We start from the raw sequence: 22710 nt of genomic DNA, 5'->3' as shown, positions 1-22710 counted from the left end.
TCAGTTTTTTTTGTTTTGTTTTCAAAGCACATGCTGTTATATACCTAATTGATACAAACTTCTGCAAACTAGATTAGGGGCTCTACAACCAGTTAGCTGATAAACTAGTAAGAGCTACGGAGAGACCATGGAGATTTTAGAGATTCTAGGAAGAGGTTAAGAAAATAGATTGTAGAGTCAGAACGGAGAAGAACCTTGCGGATGTGTCAGGAGATACTGTGCAAGGAGTTACACATTGACTGGGAATCTACTATGTGCTAAGCATTGGACACGGCTGTAGGTGATACAGGGTAACAGTGACCTGGCCATTCCTCTAATGGGGGCTTAGACTCTAGAAAAGGAGCCAGCTTATAAGCACAACAACTTCCTAAGGCAAAAAGTACTAAATCAATGAATGGCCCAAAGAAACACATGAATACCTATCACAGGCAAGGAGCTGTGCTACGTGGAAAAAGGTATAAAATTACGGAACTAGAAGGGACTACACAGGGTATCTGTGTTCCACTGTCTCTTACCTCAGGACCTTTTTACATGCTGCTCGTTTAGTCCTGAAACCCTTTTCCTCAATTCTTTGCCTGGCTAAGAACTGTCCTTCAGAGTTCAGGTCAGAACTCACCTCTGTGAGGAAGCTTTCACTGAGTACCTACACTCCAGCCAAAGCTGGAGAAGCAGCTTCCCTCTAAGTGTTCCAACAACACCGTGCTTACTCATATTACTACATAACTGACACTCTTTGTGGTAGTAGCTGATTCTCTCAATAGACTAAATTCCCCCGTCTGGGGATTCTCTTCAATACCATATTTATAGGGATTTATAGGGTCTAAGTAATGCTCAACATGAAAAGTAAGCAATTCAATATGTGTTGAGAGAATTAACAAATACTTTCTGGACTTACTACTTTAGTACTATTTAGGGATGGTCGAATGTTCCTTCATTCTACAAAAACAAGTTGTACTTCAATCTGGGCCTCAGTCTCTTCATCTACAAAACGAGCAAGTTGGACTTCAATGATTTTTAAAGTCCCTCTTAGTTATACAGTTCTATGAAAGGACTCTTGACTATGCTGCATGTACTGACACGGTGAGCTGGTGGTGGTAAATTCAAAGAGAAGGCTGGGTTGGGGAAGAATGGGCAGTGATCTTAGGCACACACTCTTTGAAAGACAAACACATTTCTCTGTTGCATTTTCTCCCATTACCTCCTTTACATTCTTTAGGTATTAGCAAGAGAAAATTACTCAAAGTAGACAGAAGTGGAAACCCAGTTACAAGTTTTCCATTCAGGGAGACCCAACAGCATTGTCTTCAGTTTTTTTCATTTTATTTTTATGTAGCTCAGCTTTTAATTTTCAATTATTTACAACATAAGTCATAGATATACATTTATTTAGGTAAACTTGCTTTACGCAGTATCTACTATTTTAAAAAACTGAATTAAAAATTTGAAAAAAAGGCTGCTATGATATTCTGTGAATGCTAGAAACTCTTTCATCCAATTATTCACAAATGCACAGCCAAGAACAAGGGATCACAAGACAACATAAACTAGGAAAAGATTGTTCACACATGTATGCACTTAAGTCATCTACTAGAGCCAGAATCAACAGTGGGTTTAAATACTATTAGTTCACGTTCTATTAGTGAACTTCAAGAAAGAAAAAGAGTAGTGATTTATATGAGCAGTCAACTTACCACGTTGGGTGGAGTGTCCTGGAAAAGATCTGAGAAGTATGGAAATCAGGACAGTGATTCTATTGTTTTATTATCCCTTGATTTCATCTCATTATTTTATAATTACAACCCCTCCATTTACAGTTTTCGATTTAGTATAAAATAATGGTGGATTTCATTACACATGGGTTTTATTTTCTCAATCCTTCATCATTTTCTCCATCCCAAAATATTATGAAAGGTAACATAATGGCTTTCACTTCATACATCTGCTCTTCAGTCTCTGCCTACCCGTCATCTGCACTGACTTCTACCTGAAGCAATTCCAATGGTGTGGCAACCAACGCTAGTGGCTCTAACACTGAAATTTCTGGTAATGTCTATCCATTGGTGTCCAAGTGGGGGAAAGATAGCTATTCACTGACTCTCTTGTGTGGGGAAGGGGGGGTTAAAGTCAGATCTTAGCTAACAGTGGCTATGTATTCTCGTAAGTCTGGTACAGAGTAACACTCTTTGGATAAGTCTGAATTTGTGACAAAAGTTAAAGAAGTTTTTTTTCCATTAAAAAATTATGAAGATTCATAATTTGGATGAAAATTCCAACATTCACTAAAGTTGAAAGAATTTTACAGGGAACACTGGTACAGAAATAATTCAGACGATCATTAACATTTTCCTTAAGTTTTCTTCATCACACATCTATCTGTTCCTCTATGCATCTATTAACCCATCTTACTTTTTTGCTGCACCTCAAAGTAAACTGCAGACATCAGTAAACGTTCCCCAAATACAGCATTCATATCTTTAACTAGAGTTCAGTGTTCGTTCAGTTTGCTATAAAATTTACATTCGATGAAATACACAGATTTTAAGTGTACTTTTGCTGGTTAGACAGATGTACACACTTGTATTAGTAAAACTCCTATTGAGATACAAAACATTTTCATCACCCCAGAAAGTTCCCTCACGCCCCTCTTCCCAGAGGCAAACACTGTTTTGATTCTTTTTCTACCATGCATTAGTTTTGCCTGCTCTAGAATCTCATATAAGTGGAATTATACAGTATGACTCTTTTATGTAAGGCTTCCTTCACTCAGCATTAACGTTTTTAAGATTCCTTCATGCTGCTGTGTATATCAGTAGTATCGATGTTCTCTTTTATTGCCAAGAAATATTCCATTACAAGTATACAGCAGAGTTTAATTATTCATAATCCTATTGATGGACACCTTGGCTGGCAGTCACTGGCTGCTATGATTAATGCTGCAGTGAACATTCCTGTAGAAGTCTTTCTATGCACATATATTTCATTTCACTTGGGTAAATACCTAGTATTGGAATTGCTCGGTCACAGACTAGGTATATATTGAGTTTATAAGAAACTGTCGTAACTTTTTTCAAAGTGGTCGCAGAAATTCACATTCTGACTTATACTGTAGGAGAATTCCAGTTACTCCACATCATTGGTAATATCTGGTATCGTCAGTTTTTTAAACTTTGGCCATTCTGGTGGCAGTGCAGTGACATCTCATGCAGTTTAAAAAAAAAGTTTTATTAAGATATACCCAACTTACAATAAACTGCACACATTTAAAGGATAAAATTTGTTAAGTTGTGACATTACGTATACACCCATTATACCATCATCACAATCAAGAAGATGAACACTGGGAGCTCCCCATTGGCCCAGTGGTTCAGCTTCCGGGCTTTCACTGCTGTGGCCCGGATTCAACCCCTGCTTGGGGAACTGAGATCCCGCAAGCCACGCGGCGCAGCCAACGACAACAGCAATGACAAAAAAAAAGAAAGAAAATGAACATACCCATCACTCCTACAGGTTCTCAGGGTCCTCTGTAACTCCTCCCTCCCGCCCCTCCTCTGTTACCACTGCTCTACTTTCTGTAGAAAAATTATACATTAGTTCATATTCCCTAGAATTTTATATGAAGGGAATTTCATAGTATGGACACTCGTCTGGTATGTACATGCTTCTTTTTTTCAGCGTAAATATGTTGAGATTCATTTGTTTTGTTGCATATATCAACAGTTCATTCTTTTTTTTATTGCTGAGTAGTATTCTATTGTATGGATATACCACAGTTTGGTTATCAGTCCTCTCAGTGATGAGTATATGGGTTGTTTCTAATTTGGGGCTATAACAAAAGTGCTATGAGCATTTGTATACAGGCAATGGATATGCTTTCATTTGTTTTGGGTAAGTATCTATGAGTGGAATGGCTGGATCACACAGTAGGTATATGTTTAACTCTTTAAATGAGCTGCTAAATTGTGTTCCAAACTTTCTATACCATTTAACGTTCTGATCAGCACTATTTGGGAGTTCCAGTTCTTCCACATTCTCACCAACATTTGATACACAGTCTTTTAAATTTTAGCCATTCTAATAGGAACGTAATATCTCGTTTTGGTTTCATTTGTACTTTCCTAATAAGTAATTGTGAACATCTTTTCATTTGCTTATTTATCATCGTATATTTTCTTTGGTGAAGTATTTTGCACAAATCATTTTTTCCATTTCTAAATTGTTTCCTTATTATTAAGTTTTGAGATTTCTTTATATATTCTAAAGATAAGTCCTTTATCAGATAAATGTTTTATTTACAAAGATTTTCTCTCAGGCTGTGGCTGCGTGGTTGATTTTTTCATTCTCTTAGCTATCTTTAAAAGAGCAGAAGTTTTAAATTCTAATAAAGTTCAATTTCTTTTATGGATTGTGCTTTTGGTGTTGTATCTAAGAAATATTCGCTTTACACTCAAGGTCACACAAAGCTTTTTCACCTATACTTCCTTCTAGAAGTTTAAAAAGTTTTGTTTTACATTTGTGTGATACAAGATATAGATCAAAGTTCATTTTTTTTTGGCATATGGATATCTAATTGGTCCAATATTGTTTGTTGAACAGACTAACCTTTTTCCACTGATCTGACTTTGCACTTTTGTAAAAAAAATCAGTTATCCATAAATACGTAAATCTATTTCTGGATTCTTAACTGTGCTCCATTGATGTCTTTGTCTATCTTCATGCCAATACCTCACTGTCTTGAGTACTGTAGCTTTAGAATAAGCATTGAAAGCAGGCAGTGTTGGTCCCCTAACTTTGTTCTTCTTTTCCAAAGTTGTTCTGGCTATTTTAGATTCTGTGCATTTTAATTGAATTTCTACAAAAAAACCTTGTTGAAATTTTGACTGGGACTGAATTGAATCTATAGCTTTAGAAAGAATTGACAATTTAACAGTATTCAGTTTTCTAATCCATAAATACAGTGTATGTCTTCATTTATTTAGGTCTCCTTTAATTTCTCTCATTAATGTTTTGCAGCATACATAACTTGTGCAGTGTATTATACAAGTCTTTCATATCTTTTGTCATATTTATCCCTAAGTACTTGGTATTTTTGATGCTAGTTAAAATTATATTGCTTTTTAAATCGCAATTTGTTTCTTGCTAATATATATAATAGATTTTTGAATATTGATCTTAAACCCTGAAACCGTGCTAAAAGTTACTCATCAGTTCTAGTAGTATTTCTGAGGATACCATAGGGTTTTCTATATAGATAATCATGTCATCTATTAATGACAATCAAGACAGCATTATTTACTCCTTTCTAAATCTATATGCATTTTGTTGCTTTTTCTTGCCATATTGCACTAGCTAAAACCTCCAGTACAATACTGAATACAAGTGAGGATAGCAGACATTCTTGCAAAGACATACTAAAAACCGACATACTCTTCTGTTTGTCTCCATTAAAGAAAAAATTTCGGTAGCTACTGGATGAATACAAAAATAAATGGATGATGAGATTTTGGGAAATAGTCAAGCACTTCTTATGTGCTATAGAAAGAAAAAATTAGCCACCTGCTGAGCATAACAAAGTTAACTTTTCCAATAAGGAGAAAGGTTAGGAAGGTTAATAATATATTATCTGATAAGACCATGTAATCAGAACTCAACTGAAAGAAGAGTAGGAAAGACAAAGTGATTTAATTGACTGTTCACACATTTTACTTTTTTTTTTTAAGCCTTGCCAAGCAGTGTTCCCATAAGCATAGAACTTTCTACTGTGCTGTTCTAACACTGAGGGACCAAAAAGAAATTTGCAATTTTTAAAAGAATTATTAAAATACTTCATGCAAAACTTAAAGATGGTATTTCAATGACAGACAACAATTTTGTAAACAGTGACAAATCCCAAAGTGGAAAACATTCTCACTGAAGCCTTCACTCATCTTAGTTATGAAATTTAATAAGGACTTTTCACTACTTATCTTACTTAATTTCTCCATAGTGCTTTAAAATAACTATTTCTACCATCTCTGATGCTCTTCCCATCCACTGGCTTCCACAGCATTAGCCAATCTCAGTTCTCCTGCTGCTTTTTGATTATTTCTTCTTGATCTCCTTCCCTGATCCCAGGGCTCTTTCTTTAGCTGTCTAAATCTATGATTTTATTCATTAACACTTTTAAAGAGTTAAAGCTCTATTTACTTGATGATGTTCTCAAATTTACATCCCAATCCATGGTCCCTACATCTGATGACCCCTGGGAGTCATGGATGACACAGTCCTTTCTCTCACCCGTACTCATTTAATAAATCACTAAATCCTGGGATTTTACACCCAAATAGTAAGTCATCTTTTCTCCAAACCACACTGATATATTCAGATTCTTATTTTTTTCTTTGCCTAGACCAGGGGTTGGCAAACTTTTGCAAAAGCCCCTATAGTAAACAGGAAATATTTTTGGCTTCTTATATTAATATTATAAGAAAATTTCACTAGGCAGGCCTGAAGGCACCTGGAACAGTGCTATACTGGAGGCAGGACAACGTGAATACTGATTAGGTTGTTGCTGCATCCTTTGAGGTAAGAGATGATGGTGGGATGAACTAAAGTAGAGGCAGTGGGACTAAAGACACAGGCATAGAATTGGACAATAGTAAGCACACAGAAGTGATGCAATATGATGAGAATGAGGTAAGGCAAGTACCCAAGGATGCCTCCCTGGTTTCTGACTTAGGCATCTGGGTAGACAGTGGTCTCATTCACAAAGATAGGGAATACAAAAAGCAGTTTGGGAGGGAGTGGGAGATGACGACATGAGTAGTTCTGTTTTCAAAATGTTGAACTTCAGGGGCCTGTAAAACATCTAAGTGAAGATATTTGATCAGAAGTTCAACAAGCAGGTCTAAGCACAGGAATGATGATGATGGCTAACATTTACTGAGTGTTTATTGTATGCCAGATAATGTTTTAAGCGTTTTACATGTATTAACTAATTTCATCCTTCTGACAACTACACAAGGTAGGTACTACTATTATCCCCACTTTACAGAAGATGAAATTAAAGCACACAGAGGTTACATAACTTGCCTGAGAAAACAAGCTGGTAACTGGTAGAGCTGGGATTAGAACCTACATTACCTGAATCTCAAATCCATGCTTTCACAAACATTAGACTTTACTGCCTCTCCAGACATATACTTGGGAATTGCATATATTTTGGAGGGTTGTTGAAAACACAAGAATGAAAAAAAAGAAGTACAGAATGAAAGAAGTCAGAGGATTTGGGGACACTAACACTCAAACGATGAGCAGAGAAAGAGGGAACTGCAAAGGAGACTGAGAAGGAGTGGCTAGAAGTAGAAGAAAAACTAGGCAGGGTAAGTTTCAAAGAAGCCAAGACAAAGTGTTTCAAGGGAGAAGTGACAACTGTGCTTAAGGGTATAGGGAAAAGAGAAATTACTGGTGTTTTTAGCGTGAGCAGCTTTAGTTGCCATAGTGGGATCTGAACCAGGAGTAATTTCAGGTGTATGACAAATGGAGATGGTGAGCAGAGGGCACAGATTACACTAAAAAATTTTGGTTGTAAAGGGGAAGAGAGATAAGTGGAGGCTTTAGAATGTTTAAAAATTGATGAGTTAGATCCATAAAAATGGGAGATAAGAAAGAGGATAATTGCTGAAGGGAGGTTCCTGAGGACAGGGAAAATATTCAATATATGTGTAGAGAAGAGTGTAGGCTCTGGAATTCAAATGCCTAGATTCAAATCCAGCCTTTGCTACTTTACAGTTGCTTAGTTTGCAAAAGTTACTTAATCTCTCTAAGCATCCATCATTTTCCTATCCAATGGGAATAATACTACTATCTACTTCATAGATATAAGGCTTAAACAAGATAACTCATGGGAAGAACTGGCACACAGTAAGTGCTTAGTAAACGTTAGCTATTATCACTATGGGATCCAGAGCACAGGTAGAGGGACTGCCCTTCATTAAGAAGGAACACACTTCTGTGACAGAATAAACAGTGGCAATGATAGGAAGAGATGACACATAAGTTTGGGGTGGGAGGGAGAAGACAGGGAGCTCCTCAGTGATGTTTTCTATATTCTCAGTTAAGAATGAGGCAGGGCCATCTGTTGCAGTGAGGAGCTGCTGGTAGGACAGAGCTTGAGGGGAGCACACAGCCATGCTGGGACACTGTTCAGTGAAGCATCAAAGGACCACTAGCAGTGAATGCCCCACGAGTCTGCTGAGAAGCCCAAATTCACATGGCTCTATGATTTCTCCACCACTGCTCAGCAACCCAGATACAGGAGTGAAGAAAGCAGAATGATGGAATAGCTCAAGATCAGGTTTGGATGGGCAAGTGTGATGGAAGGCTAAGAGGTCATAGGTTATTTTAGACATAGGTTATTTATTGACAAGAGTGGCTGAAGTGATGGATCATGAGTTTTAGGCTGGATAGGGAAGAAAAATAAAGATTAAAAAAAAAAAAAGAAGATATTTTCAGAAAAAGTAAAAGGACCAAAGGACTAGATATCTTGATGAAATCAAGATGCAGGATTAGATATTAGGGATGTAATTATGAGCAAGATAGCTATATAATAACTCTCAGAGATCTGGCAGGCTAACACATAAGGTAGAAAATTAAACTAGTACTTAGAATTAAAAACAACAATGAAGAAAGACTAGAAAATCTTAAGGAAGTACAATGCAGGAGTACCTACTAGTGGCAGGATTGATCAGAGAGGTTTTTTTACAGAAAGTAATTGTTGACCTGAGCTCTGAAGGATAAATAGGAGTTAGCCAGGAGCAAGGGCAGAAAAAAGCCCAGATTAACGAAGAGCATGAAGAGGCAAGGACTGAGGGACTAAAGGCCTGTAAAGGTCGCCTACAAAGATACTGGAGTTACACGGGACCGAAATAGGACCACAACTCAAGATCACTTAAAAAGGAAGGGTAAACAAAGAAATTAGCAGTCATAATGGGGATAGCAAGAAGATGATGAAATATATCTTAATATGCATGTAGTACACTTAAATTCAAGATTTAGCTAAAAAGAAAAATACCGTACCTTTGAACGAAATGTTGGATGAACAAAATAAACAGCCTTCAAATTCCTCTTGTACCTGATTCAAAATCAAAAAGAGAGTCAGTATAAGCCATGTCTAAAACCAGTCACCATTATGAACAATTAACTCTTTTTCCAGGTGTTTAAAAGCAGGAAAAAGTTTACATATGAATTTACTTTGATACAAAATAAACTGGAGTTAAGGAGGGCCTATTATTAAAATATCCAATCTAAGTAAAATAAAAATCTTAGTTACATGAACTATCCTTTCACAAAATACACAACGATGTTTGCTATTGCTTAATACTCGGAAAGAAAAAGGCTGCTTTCCCCCTTCATCATTTGAGAAGATAACTAACTTGACATCAACAACATCGTAGAGTTTCTTCAGGAAGTCAGAGTCCAGGTGATTGTATTCGCTGGTCAGTGTGTGAAAATATACTAATACGTATTCCTTCACAGCAATGTGATCCATTACATGGATAAAATATAAGAGAGCCTAGAAGAAAAATAAAGATAACAAACATTTTGTACAGTAGTCTATTTCACAGATGCCAAGAGAGAAAAAACCTAGAAGATTAATCTGCACCCCAGGCACTGCAGAGAAACATCTCAGACTAACGAGTACCTCTTTAAAAAGATCTTCAGGGGAAGTGTCTCATGGCTGTGTTTAGTAGTGCACATAATGCTACAGTATGGTCCCTTTCTGTCTTGTTCTAAGTGGTGGAGGAGAATCACCAGTCTCCGTCCTTTCAAACAACTCTTCACATACTCAAAAGAGCTCTTCAGTCAACTACCAGGTTTTCTCTCTCTGGAATAACGGTGTCAAAACCATTAGAGGGAGAATTTCTAGACTTTTAATCATTCTTGAAGGTTCTACCTGCATTCAGTGAAAGTATTTGCAGTCTCCACTGAGAAACGGACTAATGGCTCTCACGTAACCAAGAATTACTATAAAAGGACATTAGAAGTGATGCCGCACATGGCTCACTTTGAGGGCTAATTTTGTTAGCATCTTTGACGTTGAACTGAATGAGGAAAATGAGAACAGGTTTAGTGAGCAGACGGCAGTGGGCTGGGCAGCACTTCCCTGCTCTGCCTCAAACTTAATGTGACCTGGATCAGTTAGAGGAATATGCCATTACAAGAAGGATGAAATTTAAGAGAAACATTAAACACAAAGCAGAGACACGATATGGGCAGGGCCAGCATGACCCAGTGGTGTAGCTATAAACCATGACAAAGAGGAAGCTAAGAGGTAACAACTGAAGATTATTATCAAACAGGTTATTTCTCCATTCCTCCTCAGGGGAGTCCTTGGCATTAACTTGAATGGACTAACATGGATTAGGTAGCATGGGTCCAACTGCTACCAGAGCAGACAGAGGAGGGCACTAAGGAAACACAGTACCTTTCCAGTTGCTACCTGGTTTGGACTTCACAATATATACGAAATGATACACCACGAACATCCAGAACACCATGTAAGTACACACCAGAATCAAAGGCAGGGGTTTACGCTTTTATTGGTATCAATCACATTATTAATGCTGAGAATGAATGTCATACTGATTATCAGTTGTTTTTTCCCCTGTGTGTATGTGTGTATTTTTATTATTATTTCTGCTCTTGCCAGACTGCTTCTGGTCCTCTTTCTATCCACTCACCACCTCAAGGCAAGGCAATCAAGATATCCATTTTCAGCTTCAAATTCCCCATCTTTAGCTTGAATCTTTTTCATTATAAAGAAGTACAGCCATATGACAGAAAAATGTAGAAAACAAATTCTCCCTAAAACTATGAAATCCATTTTGAGATACTGATATGCATAAACTCGCACCATGCCCCCCTCCCCCACAAAAAGGTCAATGTACATACAAGCTGTTGTTTCTTCTCCTACTGATATCATACCATAAACATTTCTCTATAGTACTTGCCTCTATAACCATAATTTTTCAGGGTCACAAAACATTCCATTTGTGGATGCATAATAATTACCTGTTAGGAATTTAAGTTATAATTTTGGGCCACAAATGAGCCTGTGAATAACATGCCCAATCCAGGGCTTCCACAGTTTTTTTTACCCAAACACCAGTGACCAGGAGTTTAAGGGCTTAGCCAGATAAAATTATCCCCTTTTGCACAACTGTGTTTTATCTTAAAATTGTATTTAATTTTTACACTTTTGAGTACATTTTTTTTTTTTTTTTACTATGGTTAAGAATTATTTATTAAAGTGATTCTCCTCCTTTGCAGTCTGTGTCTATTACAATTGTTCTAGGAAGATCTACATATTTATCCCATGGATTCAGTTGTCCCTTGCCCAAGTATTCCAATTTGGGCAATTTCTGGGCCTATAGCTACTTTCAAACCTAGGATTATTTCCTTAGTACAAATTCTCAGAAATGGGATTAACGGGTCAGTGGGTGTGACCACTTTGACAGTTTCAATTCATCTTTGGTAACAATGATTATTATTTAAAAGTAATGGCTAATTTTGATGACAGTCCCAGCTGGACCATGAAGGGACAAGAAAACTCCCCCGCCTGACATGGAGGAGGAAATGACAACAGAAGCGTGATGTCTACTCAGAATGAGGAAGAAGGTGGTCTTCTCCCCCTCACCACTTTTCCTTTGATTATAAAACTGTAGCCCGCTAAGGTCTCGGGGTGCAGCACCTTCTCGCCCACCCGCCTGTAAGCCTCACAAGTGTCCTATTCTAATAAATCACTTCTTATCTATCAAAAAAAAAAAACAAAAAAAGTAAAAGTAATGGCTAGTTTTGAAGGTGAAAAAAGAGATCTCATTTTAATTCACTTTTTTTTTTTTTTTTTTTACTACTAATCAGGTTGAACACTTTGTTTACCAGTAATACCATTTCTTCTGCTATGAATCATCTATTTCTGTCCTTTACCTCCAAAAGAAGGGATTACGAAATTATGACATCTTGGGTTAACTACTTCTTCTCTTCAGAGAGATAAAAGAGTTAATGTTTCTTGTTTCAAGAAAAGCAGAATTTGATTATTAGTACAGTTATAATACAGAATGAGTCCAACCAAAAACTTGCCAGTTACATCATATCCAAAACAAAGCAGCTGCATTTTTGGAGATCACAGTATGGCAATTCAGTATTTCCGTTTCTCCCAGAGCGCAAAACCAAACCCCTTACTGAAATGCTGTGTGCCAACTTGCAGAATCAGGGCTGCTACTCTATCACAGATACACAATTCTGTCTCATATTCTAAGCCTTGATTCCAAATTCATGTCCTACTTATTTTTTAAATCAACATATTTATAAAACAAAGCTTTTTAATGGCTTACCTTGTCCATATCTATTAATGTTACAGGAATGTTTCTTCCAACTACCACCATTACTGTGCGACCACAGTTATCAACACCTACAAACAGGAAATGTAATCAGCACCCAGAAACTTTATTCCAAGAATATTATCTGTCCTGGGCTCTGACCTTATAAAAATATTCTACACAAATGTGAAAGACTGAAAACCAGGAACATAAGTTTTTCAGATTTCATCTTCAGATTTCTTTTAGTATGTGGAAAACATCACCTTTCTTTTCTTTTTTTTCCCAGCTTCATGAAGTTTTGATGACTGCCCTTACTTTTAAGATAAGCCCTCTTACAGGTTTTAAATCAGGGACAGCCAAAGGTAAGGTTGAGGGTAAAGATTTTTTTATAAATAGCTTTTTGTTTAAGCATACTACAACTTTTAATAACATCAGTGATCCAGGAAAAACTAAATGGAACTCAAATCTGAAAATTAATGAGTACTGCCTGGAAAAGAAATATAAAGGGGGAATCTGATAACTTTTACTGTTTCCGTTATTTATTTATGTAAGGTTTGAATTTTGTACAGCAGGATTATGGTACTTTTAAAAGTAGAAAAAAAATTAAAAGATAGGAAAAAGGACACTGAGAAGAAATGAAGTTGGCCAATGTAGAATTACTAGCTGAAAATCTTATAGGTTGAGATGCTATTTTGAAGATCTTGATGATGAGCAAAAACTATCTTCCACTGTACAAAAAAAATCTATTCAGAGATAAAATGGACAAAATCAGAGAAAAGTGAAGTCTCTAATAACATGCTAAGTAAGGTTCTTAATCAGTAAAAGAATAAGTTACCATATCCTTAAGCTCACCTGTTTGGTATAAGGCTTTTAGAGAAGCAATATCAGATAGATCCTCAGATCTTGCTTGACACAACCAGCGATTATAACTAGAGAAATAAAGGATATAATTATTGTAATAAACAGTTGTAAATTTATAAATGAGACCTGTTTTTATCTGTCTGTGTTCTTAAAGAATAATGTTTTATTATAATGAGAAAGGAGTTAAAGAGGCTGTTACACCATGCAGAATCTCTACTCTGTTATTGATTAAAAAAAAAAAATGAGTTACTGAGAAAGGAAGGTATTCACACTAGATGATTTTTAAAAATCCTTTACGAGCAAATGAAGACTACTCATATAATTGGCTAAGATACCAAGTATTCTAACATTGTTTTTAAATACTATTATCTTCCCCTACTAAAAAAAAAAAAAAAAAGCAAAGAAGGCCTAAAGCAATAGCAGTTCTCCACAACAGATGTTCACTAATCCAACAAAGACTTATTGAGTGCTTACTACACAAGAGGTATTGAGAATACTCTAGTGAACAGACGTGGTCAGACCCTCAAGAAGTTTACTTTTCAGAAGAAAACCAGGTAAGTGTTGTACATGTTATGTTGGACCACAAAGAAAGTAGGTAATTTTTTCTGGGAAGTCCAGGCTTATTTAATGACTGGCTAATCAAAGTAGCTGTGCTGATACTCTATATACCAGATCATAAAGATGGCAGTTTGGCTTTGGCTAAGAGGATACTGAAACTGGAAGAAACGTAAAGATCTCAAAGAGTGGAAGCGATCTGAAAAAGGTCAAATTAATCTTAGAGTTACCAGTTAATGGTAGAGTTGAATTTCAAGTTCACTCAAGTCTCCAGTTTGCTGGAAAGGTCAGTACTTTTTCTACTATTTCATACTTACTTTCTTAAAATTCAAAGTGCCACTTACTTAATTGTGAAAAAAGCTTTCAAGGTACCTAAATGCATGAAAAGCAACTTTGAAGCATCTAGGTCACATATGGCAACATCCCACAACATGAAAACAAACAAACAAACAAACTAAACTAAACCAGAAGAGAGGATACTTGGGTCCTCACGCTATCACTTTCTATGCAATCTCAGTAAAGTAGTTTCACCCCTACGGACCTCAGTTTCCTCATTTGCAAAACGGTGTTTATGTAGGATACCTTTCAGCTATGAAGTACAATCACACAACTAAGGATATTTAATAGGAAGTCTATTACATACGGATTGTAATCAACAAGTGATATGCCTGCTAGTTTCACAGAAATTGTTATTGTTTGTGAAAACAATACTTAGTATTGCATAGTTCTATAGTCTATGTTTTTAAATTTAGAAACGTGCCCACCTGTGCAAATTGAATTCAAAGACAATAACTTTTAATTTTAGTTTAAGATATAATTTGCAAGTCAAGAAAGGATCTGTGTTTATTGTAGTTCTCCCTATTCATATGTACTATTCCATATTTTCATACAGAGCTATTTCCGAGGTTATTTACACTAACTCCCCTATTGTCCTGCTTTCTAATTGTTTTATGATTAAGCCATCTCCACACATCAAGACTAAACAGAAAAATATGTCTTAAAAGTCTTATGAGCACCACAGGTCATGGCACAGAACATGTAACAGGAATTCAGTAAATACCTGTTATTTTCTATACTCTCTGTGTATTCATTAGCTCATTTTCAAAGATTTATTGCATAAATGCAATGCCTGCATCATAGCAAGGACTCAAATCTTTGTTGAATAAAATAATAAACATGAGTATTATTCAAGGTATTTTGGAGGCCTGAGAAGAATAATAAAAGGCCCTTGGCTTCAGAGTTTGAGGTTGAATATATGAGACAGACATATTACAAAGACAACTAACATTGTAATAAGACCCAGTGAGATAAGCAATACAGCAGACATCTGAATACTGTATCAATCAAGTATGTATGCTAAGGTGGGGACTGGCATGGGTAGGAGTGGGGGCTGGGGGTGGAGTGAGCAGAAGTGGAGGCAAGGTCCAGGCCTGTTATAGAACTAACTTCTCCCTTCTTTATATCACAAAGATCAGCACAAGGCTTTACCCACTCACTGCAATATTTGCTTCTACTCTGTTGGACCTCAAGATAGGGACTATGTCTTAGTTGTCTCTATATTTCTAGCAAATTTCTAGGGTAGTTCCTGACACTCAGTAACTATGTATTCAATGAACTGTGAAGAAAAAAAAATTTTAAACTGGAACTCAGATGTCCAAAACAGAATTAATTAACAGAAGCTTTTCCTGACTTGATGCAACTATCCCACACTGGACTTAGTTAAAATCCTTGTTATACACTCTTATTGCACCCTGTAATTTAAATACATTTTTCATACAATAATTAGTTTAACGTTTCTCTCCTTTGCAAGACCCTAGGCTCAATGAGGCCTGGGGCTGTATGTGCCTTGCGTGACACTTTATTATGTTTCTAGCTTGGCACGTTAGTAAGCGCTCAATAAATATTTAATAATGAATGAGATAAAGTTTTTACTGTGAGAAATGACATAAGAGTTATAGGCAACTGGATCTTAAGCCAACCAAGGAACACTAATGAAAAAGAAGAAAGTTCTTGTGAAATAATTTTAAGAGTGATATGCCCAAACTGTGTCACAACTGGATGGAAGACCTGGAAATATTAATCAAGACCTAGACAACATGTCTAATTATTTTAGATGTTCAAGCGAATTATTACACAGAGACAAGGGAATGTTATGAAAGGAATGATCTAACCCTACAGCCGATCCATGTGACCGTTGGTTTTGTTACTGAAGGAAGAATTGAAGGCTTTCAAAAAGATAATTCTAACTAAAGATCTACTTACTTCCTAAGAGATTTTAAAAAATTTATCATTTGTTCAACTTGATCAACAAACATAACAGAAACCAAACTCAACCTGTGTAAATAAAATCCTGATTTAGAAAGAGTAAGAGAAATAAAAATTTTAAACTACAGTCTTAAACATGTAGCCATGGCAGAGTATGTAAACAGATGACCTACAGCTCAGTTATATAGTAAATTCCTAAACGATTAGTCATCAATTCTCAAACTTTTGAGTCTCAGGACCCTTTCATATTTATGTCAGTTACACCTACCAATATTTACCATTTTAGAAATAAAAAGAGAGATTTATAAAAAATATTTATTAATTCAAAAATAATAAAAACCTATTACGTGAACACAAATAACTTTTTATTTTTAAATAAGCTATATCTAGGGAGAAGAGTTACACTCTTACATTTTTGCAAATCTCTTTAATTTATGCTAGATTCTTACATCTGCTTCTGTATTTAACCTACTGCAATATCACACATTAAGCACTCTCTGGAAAACTCTATTGAACACTACAAGAATGAGAATGAAAAGAGCAAATAAGTCTTAGTAAGATTATAAGAAGAGTTTTGCCCTCATGGGCTCCCTGAAAGGGTCTAGGTTTCCTGGGTTACACTTCTGAGCTGCTGACAAGACCTCACCTTTAATTATCACAGACATGGGGCACATGAATAGGAAATCTGAAAATCTTTTGATTCAGATGTAACTTATCACTCAAGGGAAGTGAGTGGCAGGGGTACCATGCCTTTGTTTCTTGGTTCAAGCTCTGGGAACCATAGGCTGTGCTCTTCCCCAAGCCTGTAGCTATGTGTTAATTGGATGTGCACAACAAACTCAGCGCCACACAGAACACACCATGACATGTGAGGGTAGTGTGGCTCACTCATGAATTTCTAGACTAGAGAGACTACTTTATCTGTATATTTCAGTTCTAGAATATTATCTTGTACAGAGTAAATATCCAATGTTTCCTGAACTGACTGGAAACTGTGAACTATGTGACTAACTTGAATCTCAAGATCATGGCCTTCTACCAAAAAGAAGGACAATGCTTTACATGCTGTATTCATATTCCTTCCTAGAACCTACCCCTTTGCTGATGACCCCTTTCCAGAAAGCATGGACTCAGTAAATACAGATTCATTTTAAACTGGTTTGAACTAGTCATTATTAAGTGAAACAAATCTCATTAAAGAGAGCAATACAGACAGGCAAATATCCAGTCCAGACAAAAACAAATGCCACTTTATCTGTATCACTCATGCAAAAATTAAAAAGGTGTGTGTGTGTGTGTGTGTGTGTGTGTGTGTGTGTGTGAGACAGAGAGAGAGAGAGAGACAGACAGACAGACAGACAGACAGAGACAGAGACAGAGAGAGACAGAGAGAGGGAAAAGAGAGAGAAGAGAATAGGGTAACTGATTTGAGAAAGGTGGTAACAAAGCAGTTCTCTGTATATGAAAACAAAATGTGTCTGGTCCTTTCCCAGCTTCTCTGAAGCTGGTCTGTGTAGGTGCCTGGAGATGGTGGTAGAGAAGGGAGATGAGCTGCAGTAGCCATCTTGAAGGCTCATCTTCAATTAGCTGTAACTCTGGTCAAATCACTCTTGGTGATCAATTCACCCTTCTGTAAATTAGAGGGATCAGACCAGATCAGGTACAAAATCATCTAAGAAATCATCTAAGAAACCTTAGAAGGATGATTCCTGAGGCCTTCCCACAGAGGTTCTGATTCAGGAAGTTTGGTGTGGGGCCTATGAATTTTTAGCAAGCACCCCTGGTAATTCTAATGCTTATACACTTTACACTACATTTCAGAAAACTGTATCAGATAATTACCAAAACTCCTTTCAACTATAATGTACTGCTGAGAGACCACAGACCAGTGGTTCTCAAAGTGTGGTGCATAGTCCCAATACTTTTTCAAGGGGTTTTACAAGGTCAAAACTATTTTCATAATAACACAAAAACATTTGTTTTTTCACTGCGTTGACATCTGCACTGATGGTGCAAAAGCAACTGTTGGATAAAACTACTGCTGCTTTAGCATGAATTCAGGTGGAAGCACCAGATTGTACTAGTAGTCGTTGTGTTCTTAATTGCCAAAATACTCACAGGAAAAAAAAAGTCAGTTTCATTTAAGAATGTCTTTGATGAGGAAGAAAAAATTATTAATTTTATTCATTAACCCTTGGAAATACATCTTTTTAATATTAATGTGTCACAAAATGGGAAGAACACACAAAGCATTTCTGCAGACCAAAGCATGAGGCTGTCCTGAAGAAAAGATCTAGTTGTTTGACTTGCAAGCTGAACCAGTTGCTTTATTTCATGGAACACCATTTGTCTTCAACTAATGACTGGCAGACAAACTGTGGTTATTTAACATGAGTATTTGGCAGACGTTTTGTCAAAAATGAATAAAGTGACCCTGCCATTTCAAGAAAAAAAACCAACAGTATTTGTTACCACTGATAAAATTCAAGCTTTAAAATACAGATATAATGTTAGAAAATTTGTATCCACCACCAGAAGCTAACAGTTTCTAATACTTAAGGACTTTTCTGATGAGATCAGTGGTGATATTATCAAATATAAGTTTTTGATATTGTGTAATGTAATGTGTCAATATTTGGAACAACTGAATAATTACGTGAGTCAGTATTTTCCAAAAGACCAACACATCATGTTGTAAATTCATGCTCTAAATTCCTATTATAAAATCTACTCAAAGTGCAGGATAAAACAACACATTTTAATATAACAATACAAAAATTCATAAATATGGTTTGAGATTCCATATTACAACATTATGAAACTACCATTTATTGAGTTATGGTGTACTAACAAAGAATATCCCCAACTATTTGAAAAGGCTATTAAAATACACTTTTCCAACTACGTATTTTAATGAGGTCAAATTTTCTTCATATACTTCACCCAAAACAAAGTATTGCAACAGTTTGAATGCTGATATGAGAATCCAGCTGTCTTCTATTAAGTCAAACATTAAAATATCTGCAAAAACGTAAAACACTGCATTTCTCACTAACTTAAAAAATAGTTATTTTTCATAAAAACATAATGGGTTATTTTTAAATGAATTAACAAATAATTTATCATATGATAAATATTAGTGGGTATAAGCCAGGTAAAAACAAAAGCTCTTTGGGGTCTTCAATAATTTTTAAGCATGCAAAGGGGACCTGAGACCAAACAGTTTGAGAACCACTGCCCTAGTCCAAAAAACAGGTACCCAAATCTAGTTGTACATGAATCATGATGTGAAAAAGTTTTAAAATATACATAGAGGCCAAATCCCAGTCATGTGAGGGAAAGCCCAGTCACTGTATTTAAAGAAAAATGTTTGCCAGATGATTCGTACACATGGCCAAATTTAGAAACCACTGAAACTGTCGTTCGATTGTGCTTGCCTTTAGAAAAGCTGTTCGTTGGTGCCCCCTAGTGACTAATTAGCTTTTGTTCATGAAAATAAAAGGAGATCTGGACTTCCCTGGTGGTGCAGTGGTTAAAAACCCACCTGCCAATGCAGGGGACATGGGTTCGAGCCCTGGTCTGGGAAGATTCCCACGTGCCACAGAGCAATTAAGCCCGTGCACCACAACTACTGAGCCTGCGTTCTAGAGCCCGTGAGCCACAACTACTGAGCCCGTGTGACACAACTACTGAAGCCTACATGCCTAGAGCCTGTGCTCTGCAGCAAGAGAAACCACTGCAATGAGAAGCCTGTGCATTGCAACGAAGAGTAGCCCCCGCTTGCTGCAACTAGAGAAACGCCCGTGTGCAGCAACAAAGACCCAATGCAGCCAAAAATTAATAAATAAATTAATTTTTTTAAAAAAAGGGAGAATAAAATGAAGACCAGGAACTCAGGAAAAACAAAATTCTAATTCTATAAGGGACTCCGGAGATCGTCTAGTCTGACTCCCACTTTATACATGGAGACTAACAACAACCACACGTCATTACAGTATTGTGTGATAAGTGCTAGGCTATCCTTTGGTTAAGTATAGGATGTAAAAAAAAAGGAAAAAAAAAAGCATACAGAGGAGGCATTGATTCCAGACTTCTATTCTGTCTATTCCAACTTATCTCCAGGGAGATAAGTTTCTAGAGGCAATCACTTCTGAGCTGAAACCTGGAGAATGAGCAGGAATTGAAGAATGAGAGTATTCCAGTCAAAAGGGATGGCAAGTACCAAAGCTCAAAGGTAAAATAGACCATAATTTGCTCAGTATTGAAGAGAACAGCAGTGACCAATTTTAAGAGCTTGCTAAGTACCAGGTACTGTGCTAAGCTCATTATATTATCTTATTTAACACTCACAACAACCCTATGAGATGTTATCCCCTCAACTAACCCTATAAGATAATGAATATTAATCAATTATGGTGTACGATTTTTCCTTTCCTTTAACATTTTTTGAAAAGCAGCTAGCTTTCCAAGGACTGTTTGTTAATCCTTGGACAAGCTTACCCAGAAGTACAAAAGCTGCTTTTCTTTATGTTTCAAAAAGGAGTTATTCAGAATTGCTTTAGAAAACACCTGAAAGAAATGGAATGGCTTTATAAGGTCCCTGGGATAAATCAGGGGGAAATAAAGCTCTTTTAACGTTAATACAACCATAGATTATGCTTTAATTATAAATATAGTAATGTTAAGTAAAAACTGTGTGACTTGATTTTTCCCTTCCCCTATTTTCTGCTTTTAGAATATAATCTCACCCAAAGACACTACAATCGCAGTAGAAAGAGTAGGAGCTCTGAAATCAGAGATGCATCTGAACACTGACTTCATCACATACTAACAGTGTCCACTGATATTAACTTTGAATTTCTGCATCTACAAAGTGGGGACATATCTTTCTTAGTGGATTGTCATGAAGAATAAATGATGAGACCATGTTACGTGTAGATCATTTAGCAGAGGTAGGCCCTTTCTTGTTTCTCATGTCCTTATGTGTCTGTCAGTCCAAAGGGGTTTGCCTTACTTTCTTTGATGCTGCTTCTGCAGGGCTGCCTCTGATAACTGTCCTTGAAGGATCAGTCTTCTTTGCTTATCAATATCTCCTTCCATTCGAGCAAAAGCATGAGAGCCAATGAAAGAGAGATCAACTCCCAAGCCTTCATCCTCCTCTTCTTGGTTGTCTGCAACAAAAAATACTATCAATAGAGATGGCAAAACTTGACAGTAAATGCTACAAACAGATTGTGAATGCTGCTATAGGGATGAGTGCACAGAAACTCAAAAAAACAGGGTTAAGGTTATTTTTTGAGAATGAAACTGAAATCAGATTCAGGCGTTTGAAGAACTGAAATAATGAAAGAAACCACCTGTCCATGTGGGATGGAAGTTTTAGGAACACATGAAATCAAATCAAGGGGACCTAGGTGTAACCTTAGGAAGAGAAGAGTAGAACGTAATAATAAACAAAAAGATAGAAGCAATTATACTGTATGTGGGTTTAAAGATGAACTGTAGCACAACACCTAACCAAAGAGAAATAGAAAGAAAAAGTGTTTGGGGTCATTTATCCAGAATTGTTTAAGAAGGGAGCACTTGACTGGCTGGTACATAATCTTCAGTCCTTTTGTCAGGGAACCCCTGAAGGAAGATGGATGGACCAGGATTTCAGGGTGTGATCCGTATTCACTAAGATATGTTTTGACTAGCGGTCTGATTTTCTACACTGGTCATGCCTACATAATCATTCTGGTACATACGAGTTACAGTTCTCACTACAAATTAATGTTACCTTTCTGATTTATCCATATGATCATTTTACGTTTGGCTAGCAGCCAGTCCCTTGGGAATGGATCATCTCTTAATGTGTTCCCCACTGCCTCACTAGATCTGTTTTAAAAAAATTCTTTTTTAAAGAAAGAAAAGCAAACAAACAAAATCCTTGGACCATGGCAGGGGAGCTTCCCAAGGCAATGCCACCACCAGAGGCCGTTCAGCTGGGACCTCCTCACATCTATACCTCTGCTCCTCAAACTGTGACAGGCAAGGGCCGAGTGTGCCTTTATTAAAAAAAATACCCATAAATGAATCTTCTCTCAATCCCTCAGGTAAGGCTGATTTTACATCTATTTAAACAGATTCTATATTCTAACTGAAAATAGTTATGAACACTAGCGCCTATGAGGTAACAGTATTTTGAGATATGGATGCAAATCAAGCAGTCTTTGAGGATGGGGGACAGAAGGGAACCTTTTGGCTAATGACTGCCCGATTTTGCTTTTTATTACCCCTTGTCATATAAAACACATTTTACGCATTTAAGAAAAATTATATTCTATTGTGGTAGTCACAATTATGAGGATTTCCAAATGATGCTGGGCACATTTCAAGGCTGTACTCTATTGGTGGCTCCCTAAAAGTACATGAGTACCCCTCCAGGAAAGCTTGGTTCACAGACATTTTCTGATAAATATACTGGTGATAAAAAAGAGATGAGTAGTCTTCTATAGATTTTAACTTGATGCTCATTTAAAAGTGTTCACAGCAGGAATCTCACAGTAATTCTTCAACTGCTGAATTTTGACATCAAGTTCCAGCAATGAAGCTTGTAAGGCATATCTCCAATAACACGCATCCAAGAAGATCAGTACAAGCTGTCATACAGAACAGCTTCAGAGGAGCTCCC

At 36.6% G+C, this 22710-nt stretch overlaps 1 protein-coding gene across 1 annotated transcript in view; it reads right to left on the bottom strand.

The window, feature by feature from the left end:
* GDAP2 (ganglioside induced differentiation associated protein 2) overlaps positions 1–22710 on the bottom strand; it is a 70855-nt gene that overhangs the window by 6617 nt on the left and 41528 nt on the right. Inside the window, exons 8-12 of the mRNA XM_082662193.1 lie at positions 21052–21208; positions 13209–13285; positions 12372–12448; positions 9411–9550; positions 9055–9109 (exon numbers count right to left, since the gene is read on the bottom strand). Of these exons, the coding sequence (XP_082518319.1) occupies positions 9055–9109; positions 9411–9550; positions 12372–12448; positions 13209–13285; positions 21052–21208 (506 nt within the window). The remainder of the gene's footprint in view (positions 1–9054; positions 9110–9410; positions 9551–12371; positions 12449–13208; positions 13286–21051; positions 21209–22710) is intronic.

This window comes from Grampus griseus (genome assembly GCF_964374135.1).
Source record: "Grampus griseus genome assembly, chromosome: 1".
Lineage (NCBI taxonomy): Eukaryota > Metazoa > Chordata > Mammalia > Artiodactyla > Delphinidae > Grampus > Grampus griseus.
Note: the sequence above shows the minus strand (reverse complement) of the source record. Positions and strands in the feature narration are given on the sequence as shown.